This window comes from Lontra canadensis, unplaced genomic scaffold (genome assembly GCF_010015895.1).
Source record: "Lontra canadensis isolate GAN:19392208 unplaced genomic scaffold, GSC_riverotter_1.0 scaffold205, whole genome shotgun sequence".
NCBI lineage: Eukaryota > Metazoa > Chordata > Mammalia > Carnivora > Mustelidae > Lontra > Lontra canadensis.
The window spans coordinates 676,570-695,686 of record NW_022631199.1 but is presented as its reverse complement, the minus strand read 5'-3'; the positions used below and the strand labels follow the sequence as shown (position 1 = coordinate 695,686).

Below are 19,117 nucleotides of genomic sequence, written 5' to 3'. Positions count from 1 at the left end.
CCCTCAGCAGAGCAGACTTCTAAAAGTTCTGTTTTTGTGCTTCCTTTCTCTATCAATTGCCAGTAGTTAGCTGATGGAAACTCCCACCCTGGTCTCAGATCACTTCTCCACATGTTCTACCTTCCAGAAAGTGTTTGCTTTCCTGTTCATAGAATTACTGCCATAACTATCTAGCTGACTTCCTGGGACCAGATTAAATTTAGGTCTCCTACTCCTCCTGCCGCTTGTTCTCCACACTACAATCCTTTCGAGGCATAACATGCTGGGCTTACTGATGGTATTCCTTCTGGAGAAGATTCCTTCCACTCATTTCCACTTATAATATTCTCAAAATGTCATTTCTCTTTCTCCTTTTAAATGCTGATCCTTAAAATTCCTTCTCCCAAAACTTCCTTAATATTATAACCTCTGATTCCACCCTTCACTCTCTTTCCCACTTTCTTTAAATTTATACAGATTTACTTCTTTTTTATTATGTTAGTTGAGTTTTATGATGGGGTGATACATTTGGGAGAAAACTCTCGCACTTATCTAAAAATGGAAAGTGTTTTAAATACACAAAAGCAAGAGGTAAAACAGAATAATGAAAGGTCCCAAAAACAATGTGTAATGTTATATAATTATTAAGAAGTAGATGAACACAATACAGACCTTTTCAGAGAGCTTGAGCAGAGTCATGGAGCTAAAATAAAATTTTAGAATAAGTCATTATGAAAAGAGATTCTTTAAACTAAAGCACGTGAATATTGAGTAGGGATGAAAAAAATCTGCTTATATTTAGCAATAACTATTTATTACATATTTCTAGAGAAAAAATAAGCAGACAATAATTCTTGGCATCTAAAATGCTTGATTTGGCAAGCTGTTTACAGAAGAAAAAAAAACAAAAAAGCAAACAAAAACAACAAACAAGAGAACAAACAAAAAGGATATATATCTACAGCATGACTGAATAGACTACTATAGTATTGGAAATATTAGGACTTAATTATAAAATAAAGAATAATTTCACAAGGGTGATAAAATGTTTTCAAGAACAGTTTTGTAATTTATGCATTTTACTTTGACTTAGAATGCATACTTAAGAAGTATAAATTCTGATGTTGATAATAATTAAATTTACATAGAAAAATAAAATATGTCTTTCTTAATTAAGTCACAGAAATGTATTATTCTTACAAATTTACACATTTCCATGAAATATTTTGGAGACAGATGTATGTGTCATCAAGATTTTATCTATGATGTGAAATTTTTTTTTCAAAATATGTGTTAAGTATTTTAAGAGCTTAATTGTGTCCTCAGTAAATCACAGTGGAACTAAAATAATAAATTAAAAAGAGATTATTTTTCTGTACTTAATATGTGTCTCTTTTTAAGGAAAACTACATTCATAATGCATGGAAAATATTAACCAAACATCTACTGATTTCCTTTTATTGGGGTTATTCCCACCATCAAGAATTGGCCTGTATTTTTTCATTTTCAATTTTCTCATTTTCCTAATGGCTCTGTTTGCCAACCTGTCCATGATCATCCTCATCCTCCTGGACACCCATCTCCACACACCCATGTATTTTCTACTTAGTCAGCTCTCCCTCATGGACCTGAACTTCATCTCCAACATTGTTCCCAAGACGACTTCTGATTATCTCTCTGGGAACAAGTCTATTTTTTTCATCGGATGTGCAGTTCAGAGCTTCTTCTTCATTGCTTTAGCTGGTGCTGAAGGATTAATATTGGCCTCTATGGCCTATGATCGTTATGTGGCAATTTGCTTTCCTCTCCATTATCCCATTCGTATGAGCAAAAGACTGTGTGTGTTGATGATAACAGGATCTTGGATCATGGGCTCCATCAACTCCTCTGCCCACACTGCATATGTCCTCAATATACCTTACTGTCAATCCAGGACCATCAACCATTTCTTCTGTGATCTTGCAGCCATGTTGACTCTGGCCTGCATGGACACCTGGGTCTATGAGTACACAGTGTTTTTGAGCATCACTCTTTTCCTTGTGTTTCCATTCATCAGCATTGCATGTTCTTATGGCCGGATCCTCCTTGCTATCTGTCACATGTGGTCAACAGAAGGAAGGAAGAAGGCCTATATGACCTGTAGCACCCACCTCACTGTGGTGACTTTCTACTATGCACCCTTTGTTTACACTTATCTACGCCCAAGATCCTTTCGATCTCCCACAGAGGACAAGGGCCTGGCTGTCTTCTACACCATCCTGACCCCCATGCTCAACCCCATCATCTACAGCCTTAGAAATAAGGAGGTGATGGGGGCCCTGAAAAGAGTGATTCTGAGGTTCTGGTCTGTAAAATGAAACAAAGTTCTCACTTGTTCTCTATTGCTTAGGAATACATTAATTTCATTCCTTAAGAATGCCATTCCAGGATTAAAGAAAGGGATTACATTAATCTAGAAAATTAAAATAATAGACATTTGACGAAATAATTGTATATTCCCAATCATTCTATTTTTGTGGTAATTTTTCTTTTTATTTCTTTTTTTGTTACAAATAATTTATTAACTGCAGGTTGAAGTCTAAAGGACACAGTTATACTCAATAATATAAGTATCTAACAATACAGTAAATAGGAACACAATAGCCAAAATATATAAAGAGGGACTCCTGGGTGGCTCAGTGGGATAAGCTTCTCCTTTTGGCTCAGGTCCTGATCTCAGGGTCCTGGGATTGAGCCCCACATCATTCTCTCTGCTCAGTAAGGAGCTTTCTTCCCCTCTCTCTCTCTTCCTGCCTCTCTGCCTACTTGGGATCTATCCCTCTGTCAAATAAATAAATAAAATCTTTTTTTTAATATATGGAAAGGGCCCAGATGCCCATCAAGAGATGAAAGGGTAAAGAAGGTATATATATCATAATATAAATCTATGTAGAGATATATGGATATAAAAACAGGATGAATTCTTGCCATTCCAATGACATGAATGAAGGTAAAGGGTATTATGCTAAACAAAATAAGTCAGTCTGAGAAAGACAAATATCATATGATTTCACTCACATGTAAATTCAAGAAACAAAGGAGTGAAGGGGGAAAAGAGAAAGGTAAACAAATAAAAAGACCCAGAACTCTAGAGAACAAGCTTATGGTCACCAGAGGGGAAGGTGTGGGACATGGGTTAAACAGGGAATGGGGATTAAGGAGTACACTTGTGATGAGCACCAGATGTTGAATAGCCACATTATACACCTGAAACTTATATCACACTGTATTTTATCTAATTGGAATTAAAATAAAATCTTAAAAAACAGTTAAGTGGTGACAAATGATCTATATTATGTGCAATGGAAAATTTGTGTAACAAGTATAAAATGCTGTCAAATTACCTCTCTTCAATGACACTGAAATAGGTAGCATAATTCACATTGTGTTTAATTGTTGAAAATGGTTCTCAGTGTAAATGCCTAGAAACATTTTGGAGTTTTGTTATTTTTTTATCTGTATGAATGACCAACGCTGCTATTGATTAACTAATAAAGTAATTTAACTTAATTCTCCTTACAAAAATTAACATATATATCCATAAATATAACACATATACACATATATAACATATAAACATAAAATGCAAAACACTGAACCATAAAGAAACAAATAAATTTAGCGTATTTGAAAGTGGAGAATTCCTAGTTTCAAGCCAATCTCCATTTTAGCTAAGGTTTTGTGAGATTTCATTTCCACCCACAGTAGACAGACATGTTACAGAACTGTGGTGGCTCTGTTATGTTATGATGAACTTCTGAAAGGGGTTCTTCTCTGTTCTTTATGCCACCAGTGGCTCCTAACCATACCCATCCTTACTTGTCTGCACAACATAACTTTGCTGCTTCGAGCTTGTCAGATTCAACCGAATTATAAATAGAAAATGCTTAGTAACCATCAGTGTTCTAAAGCCCATTGTTCCTAATGTACCATTGGTAACGCTATGATACTCACTAATGTGGCTATTTCATTGTTATTTTCATCCATTCACATAAAAGTGATTTAGTACAACATTTTCCAACACTTTTTAATAAGTGTACCAATTCTTGGGGTCCCTTGCTGGGTCAGTGGATTAAGAATCTGACTCTTGATTTTGGCTCAGATGATTTTATATTGACCCCCAATCCTGGTTTTGAGACTGGTGTGGAACCTGTTTAATTTGATTTCTCCCTATTTAGAGGAGAAAAGGGTTAGGGGAAATTGGAGGGGGAGATGAACCATAAGAGACTATGGACTCTGAAAAACAGTCTGAGGGTTTTGGAGAGGTTGGGGGTGGGAGGTTGGGTGAGCCTTGTGGAGAGTATTAGGAGGGCATGTATTGCAAGGAGCACTGGGTGTGGTACATAAACAATGAATTCTGGAACACTGAAAAGAAATTTTAAAAAAATAAAATTTCCTTTTAAAAAGATGATTTCTCCCTTTCCCTTTGCCCCTCCCTCCACTCCTCTAAAGAAAAATAAAACAATAAAAAAGTGTACAGATGTTTATAGTCCCATATATAATAATAATAATAAAACAGTATCGTTTAAAATGGATGTCAGCCTATGTTCTCCTCTGAGATTTTGATAGATTCCTCCCTCATGTTGAGGTCTATCATCCATTTCAAGTTTATCTTTGTGTATGGTGTAAGAGAATGGTTGAGTTTCACTCTTCTACACATAGCTGTCCAAATTTCCCAGCACCATTTGTTGAAAAGACTGTCTTTTTTCACTGTATACTTTTCCTGCTTTCTTGAAGATTATTTGACATCAGCCACAGGAACTTCTTTCAAGACATGTCTCCAAAGGCAAAGGAAACAAAAGTGAAAATGAACTTTTGGGACTTCATCAAGATTAAAAGCTTCTGCACAGCAAAGGAAACAGTCAACAAAACAAAGTGGCAACCCACGGAATGGGAAAAGATAGTCGCAAATCACACTACAGACAAAAGGCTGATATCCAAGATCTATAAAGAATTCCTCAAATTCAACACACACAAAACAGATAACCATGTCAAAAAAATGGGCAGAAGATATGAACAAACACTTCTCCAATGAAGACATACAAATGGCTAATGGACACATGAAGAAATGTTCATCATCACTAGCCATCAGGGAGATGCAAATCAAAACCACATTGAGATACCACCTTACACCAGTTAGAATGGGCAAAATCACCAAAACAGTAAACACTTTGTGTTGGAGAGGATGTGGAGAAAGGGGAACCCTCTTACACTGTTGGTGGGAATGCAAGATGGTACAGCCATTTTGGAAAAACAGTGTGGAAATTCTTTAAGAAATTAAAAATGGAGCTTCCCTATGACCCTGTAACTGCACTACTGGGTATTTACGCCAAAGATACAGATGTAGTGAAAAGAAGGGTCATCTGTACCCCAATGTTCATAATAGCAATGGCCACAGTCACCAAACTGCGGAACAGCCAAGATGCCCTTCAAGGGATGAATAGATAAAGATATGGTCCATATATACAGTGGAATTTTATGCCTCCATCAGAAAGGATGAATACCTAACTTTTGTATCAACATGGATGGGACTGGAGGAGATTATGCTGAGTGAAATAAGTCAAGCAGAGCAAGGGTCATTTATCGTATGGCTTCACTTACTTATGGAGCATAAGAAATAACACGGAGGACATTGGGAGATGGAGAGGAGAATTGAGTTGGGGATAATCAGAGGGGGGAGACAAGCCATGAGAGACTGTGGACATTGAGAGACAAACTGCGGAGGGTTTTGTGGGGGGTGAGCCTGGTGTGTATTATGGAGGGCACTGGGTGTGGTGTATAAACAACGAATTTTGGAACACTGAAAATTTTTAAATTAAATTAAAATAAAGGGGTTCTAGCTTCTTTGCATATTATCATATGTTTTTATCAACATTAGGCATCCATAGAAGTCCACTCAAGTAATCCAGGATGAGGTTTCCTGGACTGGCTACCTGTTTTATTGGTACACCATTCCCGTATTTAAACTTAGCCCTGGAAAACAGTTGTTTCTGTATTCATAAATTTAAATCAAATATATTCAATAACCATGTTTTTATAATAATTCTTTTTTTTAAAGGGGGGAGACAAAGGGTTATAAATTCACTCTACTTGGCTTTCAATCCAGAATTATTTGAGTTAGAATCCTATTAATAATGATTTTTAAAGGGACCTGGTGAAACCAGAAATGCCCTTCACTCTTTCTGTGCTGTGAACACATTCAAGTTTAGATCCCTGAGACTGAGACGTTTTCATGAACGGCACCAGTGGGCAGGACTGAAGTAACAGGGCAGTAACTGAAGCACTTTTCCTTCACCAGAAATGCTCTCTGTGCTCAGGGGAGTACAGAGAGGGGAGTCCTCAACCACCCACTGGGTCCCACTCAAATTTCATACCTTCAGCGAGCAAGAATGTCAAATGGCCCCCTGAGGTGTGCTGCTGTCACAGAAACACACCACAAGGCTATAAAATCTTGAGCATAAACATGTGAAAATGAGATTAAACTAAGTGTACCACTTGCTTCCACGTGTTTAAATGTTCTGTGTGTGGATGTCTCATGATTTGCTTTCTTTTCCTTGTTGCCACATATCACTGTTCCTAACACAGTGATGTGTGTGACTGACGGAGGTTGTGTATATTGGTTTTAGATATTTCTGTGATCACAGCTCCTAACTGAAAAACTGCTTCAGCAAAGTGTTTTCTATCTGTTTCTCTGAAAACAAAACCAAATTATGCTTCTAACAAAGAACCAGTCTAACCTGATAAACAAAACTGATTCATTTCTTGGATAATGCAGATTTGATTTACACATAAGGCACCTCCATGAAAGTAAATTCAACAGAAAGTTCATAAAACACGGTCTTCAATTAACAGATACTTTTAACTGTAAATCACTAAGGGACTTCATATGTGGGTCTGTAACCTGGGACAAAGCTTTCTGAAAGTCTAAAATGAAACAGGAAGACTAGAAATTCTATGAGGGCAGGAGTTTAGTGACTTCGTCTTCCCACTCAATCTCCAGCAGGTAGAACAGGTCAGTATATGTGGGTTCTCCCAGCTGGGAAAGAGTATGCATCGTATGTACTTTTCTTTATTTACTTTTACTTTTCTTTATTTTGAACTGGTCCTCAAGGATGTGCAAGTAGCAAAGTCAAGAACCAGGAAAGGACACCACAGGGGCAGTTGCAGAACTAGAAGGGGAAGCAGGACAGAAAGGAATGCAGAGAAAGAAGTGCAGCTGGAAGGTGACCCTTCACCTTGGACAGCATTGTGTGAGTGGGGAGGGGTCTGGCAGGAAGCAGGCAGGACTCCTGGAGTTTATTCCCAGGGCAAAAATAAGGAGAGAGATGCACTTGAATAGAGAGCTACAGCCACCTCCCTTCCACATGCAAGCCCAACAACCCCACTGGCAAGCAGTACAGTAGGCCCAGCTGAGCAAGAGCTCTGAGGCTGGAGGAGAGCAGCAGGAGTCACAGGAGCATGAGCCTTGGGGCAGTTGGAGTGGTTCCTGATAACCCACCATACAGGCATCCTGAGCCCCTCCAGCTGGTATTAGGACCAATGGCTCCCTAGACTGGGCCTCTGAGCTGCCCTGCCCAGTTTCTGCAGAGCTACACCTGTGGCCTGGATGGGCTTGGGTGGTGTGAGGACAATGTAGCTGAGGAGGTAAGTGTGGGCTGGAGTGAGAGCCCAAGGCTGGTGCCATGGATTGCCAGGAACTATTGGACAGAGAGCTGGCACCTAGCCCTAGTGGGCCCTCCAGGCCAAGGGATGGTGGGGATGGGGTCAGCACCCATTCCTTCTCTCTTCAACCTGGAGGTGCACTGGGTTTCCCATGCCTGTGATGCCGAACTTGTCACCCCCTCAGGTAGGGCATGTCCTGAGTGAGAGGAAACCAGTCATCCCTGGGGCTGGGTGGAGGTTATGGGTTGACAACTAGAGGTACTGAATGACCCTCAGAATGCCAGACTGGTGGTGGGCATTTGGCTGTTGTTTCCTATTATGACATGTATCCCCCTTCTGCCCACTTACCCCCACAGGGAAAAATATCTAGTGTTCCAGGACAGGGATTCTGCAGAGACACCCAGGAGCACTTAATCACCTCACAACCACTTCCTCTCTGGTCCAGACCCCCAACTTCTGACAGGTGCCCAGATCCGAACAGAGAAAGTGCTCAAGGGGTGGAGAATATTCCAAGTATCTGTGGGGGATTAACCAGTTTGTCCCCCACACCAGTAACTGTACCAGGGGTGCACTAGCTGAAGCCTCCCTTCCTGTCCTCTGGGGAGATGGGCAGGACAGGAAGCCAGAGGACCTGGGTATACCTGGGCCAGCACCACAGTTACCTGCCTGATGGGTGTGAGCATTTTCTAGGGATGGAAGAACTCTTCTGGGGGTTATCTTCTGCCTTTTACAGACTCTAGTCATTGATTAAAGTTCATGGAATGTGTTTTCTCTTACCTATACCTTTATACACTTCCAGATATTCTGACTCTGTTTATGACCTCAGGTGGAAATAGAATAAAAGAAAAGTCTGGTCATTGTTACTATTGAGAATACTGCCTGTCATAACCAGATGCACGCAGCCTGGTAACTACAGGAAATAGGGACACTTCCATGCCCAGAACTCACACTTCAGGTTTGTTTGGTCTCCACTAGGTTTGCCACTGTCTTCTGGTTGGAGCTGTTATAGAAAGTGCTGGGGAGAAGCTCCAGTTTCAATTCTTAGCATAAATAAGTGCTATGGGGCATCTGCAGCTATTTTCAAGTTCATACTCTTAACTCAAAAAAGAATAATAAAAAAAAATAAAAATAAAAAGGATAAAGTGGCAAATAGTTGGTGGTATTTGGAGTTTGTTTATGGGTCTTGGTAATACAGAAAATGAATGCATTTTAGTCTTTACCAGATGATAGAAATGCCAACTTCACTTGCTCCTCCTGGAACCCTAGAAACAGAAGAAAGGGTTGAAAGAGGAGAGATCTCTGGAGCATCCAGATGGATTGGATTCTGATGTACTAGGTGGAAAGAACTGTTAAGTAGAAAAGAGAAGCTTAAAATTGCTATTGAGGGAAGACATACAAATGGCTATCAGACACATGAAAAAATGTTCATCATCACTTCCCTATGACCCTGCAATTGCACTACTGGGTATTTACCCCAAAGATACAAATGTAGTGAAAAGAAGGGCCATCTGCACCCCAATGTTTATAGCAGCAATGGCCACGGTCGCCAAACTGTGGAAAAAAACCAAGATGCCCTTCCACGGACGAATGGATAAGGAAGATGTGGTCCATATACACTATGGAGTATTATGCCTCCATCAGAAAGAATGAATACCCAACTTTTGTATCAACATGGACGGGGCTGGAAGAGATTATGCTAAGTGAAATAAGTCAAGCAGAGAGAGTCAATTATCATATGGTTTCACTTATTTGTGGAGCATAACAAATAGCATGGAGGACAAGGGGAGTTAGAGAGGAGAAGGGAGTTGGGGGAAATTGGAAGGGGAGGTGAACCATGAGAGACTATGGACTCTGAAAAACAATCTGAGGGGTTTGAAGCGGTGGGGGGTGGGAGGTTGGGGGAACCAGGTGGTGGGAATTAGAGAGGGCATGGATTGCATGGAGCACTGGGTGTGGTGCAAAAACAATGAATATTGTTATGCTGAAAATAAAAAAAAAAAGAAATGCAAAAAAAAAAATAATGGAAGACCGTTCCATGCTCTTGGATCAGAAGAATAAACATTGTTAAACTGTCTGTACTTCCTAAAGCAATCTATACTTTTAATGCCATTCTGATCAAAATTCCACCAGCATTTTTCAAAGAGCTGGAGGAAACAATCCTAAAATTTGTATGGAATCAGAAGAGACCCCGAATTGCTAAGGAAATGTTGAAAAAGAAAAACAAAACTGGGGTATCACATCACCTGATTTCAAGCTTTACTCCAAAGCTGTGATCACCAAGACAGCATGGTACTGGTATAAAAACAGACACATAGACCAGTGGAACAGAGTACAGAGCTCAGATATGGACCCTCAACTCCATGATCAAATAATCTCCGACAAAGCTGGGAAAAATATACAGTGGAAAAAAGACAGTCTCTTCAATAAATGGTGCTGGGAAAACTGGACAGCTATTTGTAGAAGAATGAAACTCGACCATTGTCTTTCACCGTACACAATGATAAACTCAAAATGGATAAAAGACCTCAACGTGAAACAGGAATCCATCAGAATCCTAGAGGAGAACATAGGCAGTAACCTCTTTGATATCAGCCACAGCAACTTCTTTCAAGGTATGTCTCCAAAGGCAAAGGAAACAAAAGCGAAAATGAACTTTTGGGACTTCATCAAGATCAAAAGCTTCTGCACAGCAAAGGAAACAGTCAACAAAACAAAGAGGCAACCCACAGAATGGGAGAAGATTTTTGCAAATGACAGTACAGACAAAAGATTGATATCCAGGATCTATAAAGAACGTCTCAAACTCAATACACACAAAACAGATAATCGTGTCAAAAAAAAAAAAAATGAGCAAAAGACCTGAGCAGACACTTCTCCAATGAAGACATACAAATGACTATCAGACATAGGAAAAAATGTTCATCATCACTAGCCATCAGGGAGATTCAAATTAAAACCACATTGAGATACCACCTTACACCAGTTAGAATGGCCAAAATTAGCAAGACAGGAAACAACGTGTGTTGGAGGGGATGTGGAGAAAGGGGAATGCTCTTACACTGTTGGTGGGAATGCAAGTTGGTGCAGCCACTTTGGAGAACAGTGTGGAGATTCCTCAAGAAATTAAAAATAGAGCTTCCTATGACCCTGCAATTGCACTACTGGGTATTTACCCCAAAGATACAAATGTAGTGAAAAGAAGAGCCATCTGTACCCCAATGTTTATAGCAGCAATGGCCACGGTCGCCAAACTGTGAAAAGAACCAAGATGCCCTTCAATGAAAGAATGGTTAAGGAAGATGTGGTCCATATACACTATGGAGTATTATGCCTCCATCAAAAAGGATGTATACCCAACTTTTGTATCAACACGGATGGGACTGGAAGAGATTATGCTGAGTGAAATAAGTCAAGCAGAGAGTCAATTATCATATGGTTTCACTTATTTGTGGAGCATAACAAGTAACATGGAGGACATAAGGAAATGGAGAGGAGAAGGTTGTTGAGGGAAATTGAAAGGGAAGATGAACCATGAGAGACTATGGACTCTGAAAAACAATCCAAGGGTTTTAAAGGGGTGGGGTTAAGATACTGGGGGAGTCAGTTGGTGGGTATTATGGAGGGCACGTGTTGCATGGAGCACTGGGTGTGGTACATAAACAATTAATTCTCTTATGCTGAAAAGAAATAAATTTAAAAAATGAAAAAAAATAATATATTAATTGTAGGGGACCTCACAGTCCATTAACAGCAATAGACAGATCATCTAAGCACAAAATCAAAAAAGAAACGGGAACATTAAATGACACAGTGGACCAGATGGACCTCATACATTATACAGAACATTTCACCCTAAAACAACAGAATACTCATTCTTCTCGAGTGCACATGGAAATTTCTCCAGAATAGAATACATACTGGGTCACAAATAAGGGCTCAACAGATACTGAAATACTGGGATTATTCCTGACATATTCTCAGACCACAATGCTTTGAAACTGGAACTCAATCAAAAGAAAAGTTTTGGAACAAATTCAAACACTTGGAAGCTAAAGACCACCCTGCTTTAGAATGTTTGAGTCAACCAGCAAGTCAAAGAATAATTTAAACAATTTATGGAAACCAATGAGAATGAATACATATCAGTCCAATACCTATGGGATATGTCAAAGGCAGTACTAAGGGGGAAATAAATAACAATACAAGCCTCACTCAAAAAGAAAAAAAATTGAAAAATCCCGAATACTCCAACTCCCTTTACACCTTAAAGAACTGGAGAAGCAACAGCAAATTGAGCCTAACCCACACAGGAGAAGGGAAATAATTACGATTAGAGCAGAGATCAGTGAATTAGAAACCATAAATACACTAGAACATGGCAAAGAAACTAGAAGCTGGTTTTTTTAAATTTTTTTATTTTTTCAGCGTAACAGTATTCATTATTTTTGCACCACACCCAGTGCTCCATGCAATCCGTGCCCTCTCCAATACCCACGACCTGGATCCCCCAACCTCCCACCCCCCGCCCCTTCAAAACCCTCAGATTATTTTTCAAAGTCCATAGTCTCTCATGGTTCACCTCCCCTTCCAATTTCCCTCAACTCCCTTCTCCTCTCCATCTCCCCTTGTCCAGAAGCTGGTTTTTTGAAAGAATTAAGATCGATAAACCACTGGCCAGACTAATCCAAAAGAAAAGAGAAAGGACCCAAATTAATAAAATTATGAATAAAAGGGGGAGATTATAACTAACATCAAGGAAATAGAGACAATCATTAGAAATTATTATCAATATATTTGGCTATATACCAAAAAGTTAAGCAAACTAGAAGAAATTGATGCATTCCTGGAAACCTATAAACTTCCAAGACTTAAAAAGAAAGAAATTGACAACCTGAATAGACCAGTAACCAGCAAAGAAATTGAAGCAGTAATCCAAAACCTCAAAAATCTAGACTCCAGGACCTGATGGATTCCTGGGGGAATTCTACCAAACATTCAGAGAAGAAATAATGCCTATTCTCCTGAAGCTGTTTCAAATCACAGAACAAAAGGAAAACGTCCAGAATCTTTCCATGACGCCAGCATTACCTTGATCCCCAAACAAGACAATGACCCTATCAAAAAGAATTACAGAAAAATATCCCTGATGAACATGGATTCCAAGATTCTCAACAGTATATTAGCTAACAGGATCCAACAATACATTAAAAAGTTTATTCACAAAAAAAAAAAAAAAGTTTATTCACCACGACCAGGTGGGATTTATCCCTGGGATGCAAGGGTGGTTCAACATTCGCAAATCAATCAATGTGATAAAACAAATCAATAAGAAAAGAGAGAAGAACCACATTGATCTCTCAATTGATGCAGAAAAAGCATTTGACAAAATACAGCATCCACTCCTGATTAAAAATCTGAAGAGTACAGGCATAGAGGGAACATTCCTCAATTTCATAAAATCCATCCATGAAAAATCCATAGCAAATATCATTCCTAATGGAAAAGAGTTGAGAGCCTTTCCCTTAAGATGAGGAACACAACAAGGATGTCCACAGTCTCTATTCTTGTTCAACATAGTATTAGAAGTCCTAGCAACAGCAATCAGACAACAAAAGGAAACAATAGTGTCTTCCTGCCTGCCTTTCAGATTTGGAAACACTGCTCCAGGTTTACCCTTTTTCACAGTATCAGCCAAGACTAATTACAAAGTTGACCATGGTTGAGTTTTGGAATACTTAAGGCAAACTGTAAGATCTAATTAAGTCAGAGGTTTTATTCTTTGGTCTAACTGTGAAGAAACTGATGGAAGGTATGTTTTTTATGTTATAAATAAAAGCCATTCAAATTGACAAAGAAGAAGTTAAATTCTCTCTCTTAGCAGATGACATGATACTTTATATGGAAAACCCAAAAGATTCCATCCCCAAATTAATAAAACTCATATAGCAATTCAGTACTGTGGCAGGATACAAAATCAATGCACAGAAGTCAGATGCTTTCTTATACACTAACAATGAAACTGTAGAAAGAAAAATTAGAGAATTAATACCATTTACAATGCCACCAAAAATCCTAAAATATCTTGGAATAAATCTAACGAAAGAGATAAAGGATCTATACTCTAGGAACTACAGAACACTCATGGAAAAAAATTGAAGAAGACACATAAAATGGAAAAACACTCCATGCTCATGAATCAGAGAATAAATATTGTTTAAATGTCTGTGCTGCCCAGAGCAATCTATACGTTCAACACCACCCCGATCAAAATACCATTGGCATTTTTCAAAGTGCTAGAACAAACCATCCTAAAATTTCTGTGGAACCAGAGAAGACCCCAAATCGCCAAGGGAATGTTGAAAAAGAAAAACAAAACTGGGGTCATCATGTTGCGTTATTTCAAGTTTTATTACAATGCTGTGATCAACAAGACAGCATAGTACTGACACAAAACCAGACACATAGACCAATGGAAAGAATAGAGAGCCCAGATATGGACCCTCAACTCTATGGTCAAATCATCTTCAACAAAGCAGGAAAATATATCCAGTGGAAAAAAGACAGTCTCTTCAATAAATGGTGCTGGGGAAATTGGACAGCTATATGTAGAAGAATGAAACTCGAATATTCTCTTATACCATACACAAAAATAAACTCAAAATGGATAAAAGACCTCAACGTGAAACAGGAATCCATCAGAATCCTAGAGGAGAACATAAGCAGTAACCTCTTTGATATCAGCCACAGCAACTTCTTTCAAGGTATGTCTCCAAAGGCAAAGGAAACAAAAACAAAAATGAATGTTTGGGACTTCATCAAGATCAAAAGCTTCTGCACAGCAAAGGAAACAATCAGCAAAACAAAGAGGCAACCCACGGAATGGGAGAAGATATTCAGAAGTGACACTACAGACAAAGGGCTGATATCCAAGATCTATACAGAACTCCTCAAACTCAACACCCAAAAAGCAGATAATCACATCAAAAAATGGGCAGAAGACATGAACAGACACTTCTGCAAAGAAGACATACAAATGTCTAACAGACACATGAAAAAATGTTCATCATCATTAGCCATCAGGGAAACTCAAATCAATGATATTTTTAAGTTCTTTAATTTCTTTTTTGACCCATTTGTTCTTTAGCAGGATGCTCTTTAACCTCTAGCTGCTTCAGCTCCTACTAAATTTATTCTTGTGATTGAGTTTCAGTTTCAAAGCATTGTGTTCTGAAAACACACATGGAATAATCTCAAACTTTTGGTACTATTGAAAACTGATGTGTGACCCAGTGTGTGATCCATTATGGAGAAATTTCCATGTGTATTCAAAAAGAATGAGTATTCTGTTGTTTTAGGATGGAATGTGCTGTATATCTCTGTGAAGTAGATCTGGTCCAATGTGTCATTCAAAGCTTGTTATTGTTATTGTTCCTTAGTTATTTTCTGCTGGGATGATCTGTCCATTGATGTGAGTGGAGTGTTGACGTCTCCTCTTATTAAAGTATTATTAATACAATGTCTCTTTACTTTGTATATTGATTGGCTTATCTAATTGGCTGCTCCTCCTTGAGGGCATATATATTTACAATTGTTAGATCTTTTTGTTGGATATACCCTTTAAGAATGATATAGTGTCCCTCTATATCTCTTACTACAGTTTTTGGCTTAAAATCTAATTTGTCTGATGAATCATTGAACACTACATCAAAAACTAAGGATTTATTATATGTTGGCTAATTTAACATAATAAAAAAGAAAAAAATTAATGTGTCTGATATAAGGATTGCTTTGCAGCTCTCATTTAAGGTCCATTAGCATGGTAAACTGTTCTCCATTCCTGCACTTTCAGTCTGGAGTTGTCTTTAGTTTCAAACTGCGTGGGCCTTGCATTTTTATCCAATCTGATACTCTGTGTCTCTTTACTGGAACATTCAGCTCATTTACATTCTGAGTAATTATTGAAAGATATGAATTTAGTGCCCTTGTATTGCCTGTAATTTCCCTGTTTCTGTAGATTGTCCATTACTTTCGGTCTATTTTCATTACTCTTGGGGTTTCTCTTCACTTACAGAATCCCCCTTAATGTTTCTTGCAGGGCTGACTTGGTGGTCACATACTCTTTCAGTTTCTGTCTGTCTTGGAAGCTCTTTATCTCTCCTTCCATTCTCAATGACAGCCTTGCTGGATAAAGTATTCTTTATATGGCTGCATTTTCTTCTTATTTAGTACCCTGAATATACCTTGCCACCTATTTCTGGCCTGCCATGTTTCTGTGGATAGGTGTGATGTTCTAATGTTCTTCTCTCCATACATAAGGAATCTCCTCTCCCTAACTGCTCTCAGGAGAGCTTTCTTGGCTCTACAATTTGTAAGCTTCACTATTTTTTTTTTGTAAGCTTCACTATTTTTGTCAGGGTGTTGATCTATTTTTATTGATTTTGGATGTATCCCCTCTGCCTCTTGGACATATATGCTTGTTTCTTTCCCCGGATTAGGGAAGTTCTAGCAACAGCTTGTTATGCTCAAATACACATTACAGTCTCCTCTCCCTCTCTACCCACTCTTGGATCCCAATGATGTTGACATTGGTTCTTTTCAATGTATCATTAAATTATTTTTTGAAAAGAATATTTCAAAATTTTTTTCAAAAGAAAGGTTCTTTTGAAACCTTTCTTCATGGATTATTGTCTTTCTCTCTTTTCCTCAATTTCCTTCCCTTCCATCAGCCTGTTCTCTGGATCATTTCTCCTCTCTTCTGTCCCATTTACCCTGGCTTTTAGAGCATCCAGTTTAGACTGCATCTCATTCATAGAATTTTTTAGTTCAGCCTGATTAGATTTCACTTCTGACTTTAGAGATTCTGTATTGTCATTTGTGTTTTTTTCAAGCCTAGCTGTTAACTTTATAATTGCTTTCCTGAATCCCATCTCTGACATCTTACTTATATCCATATGGATTAGCACTGTGGCAGAGAATATTGTCTCTGGTTCTTTCTTTTGTTATGAATTCCTCCTTCTAGTCATTTTTCCTAAAGGAAGGTAGATGAGCAGTGAGCAGTGAGCAGAGTCCAAAATATCAACCACAACCCAAGAGAAATACACCCAAGACAAATCCAAAGCAGTTGGATACCACAACAGAAAAGCAAACCAACCCAATCAAATCAAGCTAAACAAAAAAATGGGAGAAAGGGGAGGGAGAATATGATCTCACAGGGTGGACAAAGTGGTGTGATCCACTTATTCCTGATTGAATTTTGGTCTGGTGTTAGAAGACACTGCCTCCAAAAATGTCAAAGAACACAAAACATAAAGGGAGAAAATAAATTGAATAGGGTGAAAAAACAAAGCATATATCTATAAAATGTAGATGTAAAAAATAAAAGCGAAAAAGCAACTTGAAAACATAGCTAGGTAAACAAAAATCTAGCTGAAACCAGGACACCTGGGTGGCCCAGTCACTTAAGCTTCAGCCTTCAACTCTGGTAATGATCCCATGGTCCTTGGATATACTCCTCCATTGGGCTTCTTGCTCCATCAGGAGAATTTCTCTCCCTCCACTGGCCTCTCCCTCTGCTTGTGCTCTCACCCTGACAGATATAGATAGATAGATGATAGATAGATGATAGATGATAGATAGAATCTTTTATTCAGAAAAGAATCTAGGAAAAGTGAATTGGGGGAAATTGGAGGGGTAGACAAACCATAAGAGACTGTGGACTTTGATAAACAAACTGAGTGTCTTGGAGGGGAGGGGGGTTGGAAGGTAGGGTGAGCCTGGTGGTAGATACTAAGGAGGGCACATATCACATGGAACCTTGGGTGCGGTGCATAAACAATGAATCTTGGAACACTGAAAAATAAAATAAAATTTAAAAAAGAATCTAGTTGAAATGGAAAAAGAGGTAAAGAAAAAGAAAAGAAATGGAAAACATTACACTGAAAGAGAAAAGAATCATGAGAAAACACCTGGAGCTGAATATACTATTCTCCCCTGGTGCTGGAGATTTACACTCTTGTGGGATCCATATATTATTGTCCACCTCTTCCTTCAGTCTTTTTTCTGGGCTAGGGGCCTGCTGTGCTGCTTCTCAGGTGTCTTTGCCTCCGCGGAGTTGCACAGCCCTTTGCCCTGGTTCTGAGCTCAGTGTAGGCTTGTACTCTGTGTGGCTTTTTCTCCCTGGAGGCTTTCCTCACCTCTTTAGAGGATCAGAATAAAAATGGTATTCCCAGCCTTTTGGCCCAGAATGGAATGATCATGGTCCCCCGCTCTTCATTAAGTGCTCCAGAACAAACAGTTTTCACTTTTGTATGTGCCAAAGTGAAAATTCTCCAACTGTGTGCACAGAGTAATCCTCCCAGGGGGAGTCCAAGGGACCCACAACCATCACTGTCCTTTGTGTGCCCTGGGACCACAAGCACTTGTACCATACTCTGCTCCCCTGTTCCTGAGCCATGGCTGGGTGCTGCCTTACTATCCTCTCTGCGGCTGCCACCACACTATGAGATGGTGCCCGGTTGTGGGTGCAGCCACTTCAGCCCTTCCAGGGGATGGTAAACAGCCCCATGTTCCAGTCCTTTTCAGGCTGTTCAGGCATGGAAGGGTCTCCCTACCAGGGCAGTTCTCAGTTCATGGCAACCTGAGTGGAGAGTTCCCTCCTTGACCTCTTTGTCCCTCACTGACCATAACCAGCTTCCCCACTCCGCTGCTTGGACACTCTATTGGTTCAGGCACCCCAGTTTATTTTGTGTTTACTGAGATCCTGAGAATACACTGACCCAACTAGAATTCTCCCTTTTCAACCCCTGAGCCCCTTTCAGGCACAGAGATCTCTGACTGGACCAGATTTCTAAGGGTTCTAATTTTGGGCTCTGGTGTAATGTCCCTTTCTAGTAACAAGCTTATGGAAGCTCCCTCTCCACTTCATTTTTCTGTCAATATCTCCCTGAAGATTCAAGGTTCTGCACCTCCTACCTTGAAAAAGCAGTGACTTTTCTACTTCTAGATTTCCAGATATATTTTCTTACATCTCAGCCTGATTTCAGAAGGGTTTGACAGTTAACCAGCTAAATTCAAGGGACCAGATGAAACAAGTTCCCTTTATTCTTCTGCCAATGTCCTTTTTTCTCTTATTTATTTCTACTTTTGTTTTCTTCACTGTTTTCTGCTGTTGGTTTCCTATATTGATTTTTTAGTCCCTTGTTCTTTTTCTTCAACTTTCCTTTTTTTTTTTTCTTTTTTTCCAACTGGGGCGAAATTCACGGATATAAATTCAACCACATAAAAGTGAATGACTCAGTGACACAACCACCACCTTTGTCTCCTGTCAAATGAAACCCCAACCACGACACAGTTACCTTCCATTTCCCTCATCCCCACTGCCTGAACTCCACAAATCTGCTATCTGTCTCTCTGGATTTACCTCCTCTGCACATTTCTT

The 19,117-nt window shown here is 39.2% G+C and overlaps 2 protein-coding genes across 2 annotated transcripts in view; both read left to right on the top strand.

The window, feature by feature from the left end:
• The first annotated feature begins 1,400 nt into the window (after window positions 1-1,400).
• Window positions 1,401-2,336, top strand: LOC116861723 (olfactory receptor 2L3-like). Its single transcript, XM_032848496.1, has one exon. The coding sequence runs from the start codon at window positions 1,401-1,403 to the stop codon at window positions 2,334-2,336; it is 936 nt and encodes a 311-aa protein (XP_032704387.1).
• Window positions 2,337-7,776: 5,440 nt separating this feature from the next.
• LOC116861727 (butyrophilin subfamily 1 member A1-like) overlaps window positions 7,777-19,117 on the top strand; it is a 16,939-nt gene continuing 5,598 nt past the window's right edge. The window contains exon 1 of the mRNA XM_032848498.1: window positions 7,777-7,864. Within this exon, the coding sequence (XP_032704389.1) occupies window positions 7,777-7,864 (88 nt within the window). The remainder of the gene's footprint in view (window positions 7,865-19,117) is intronic.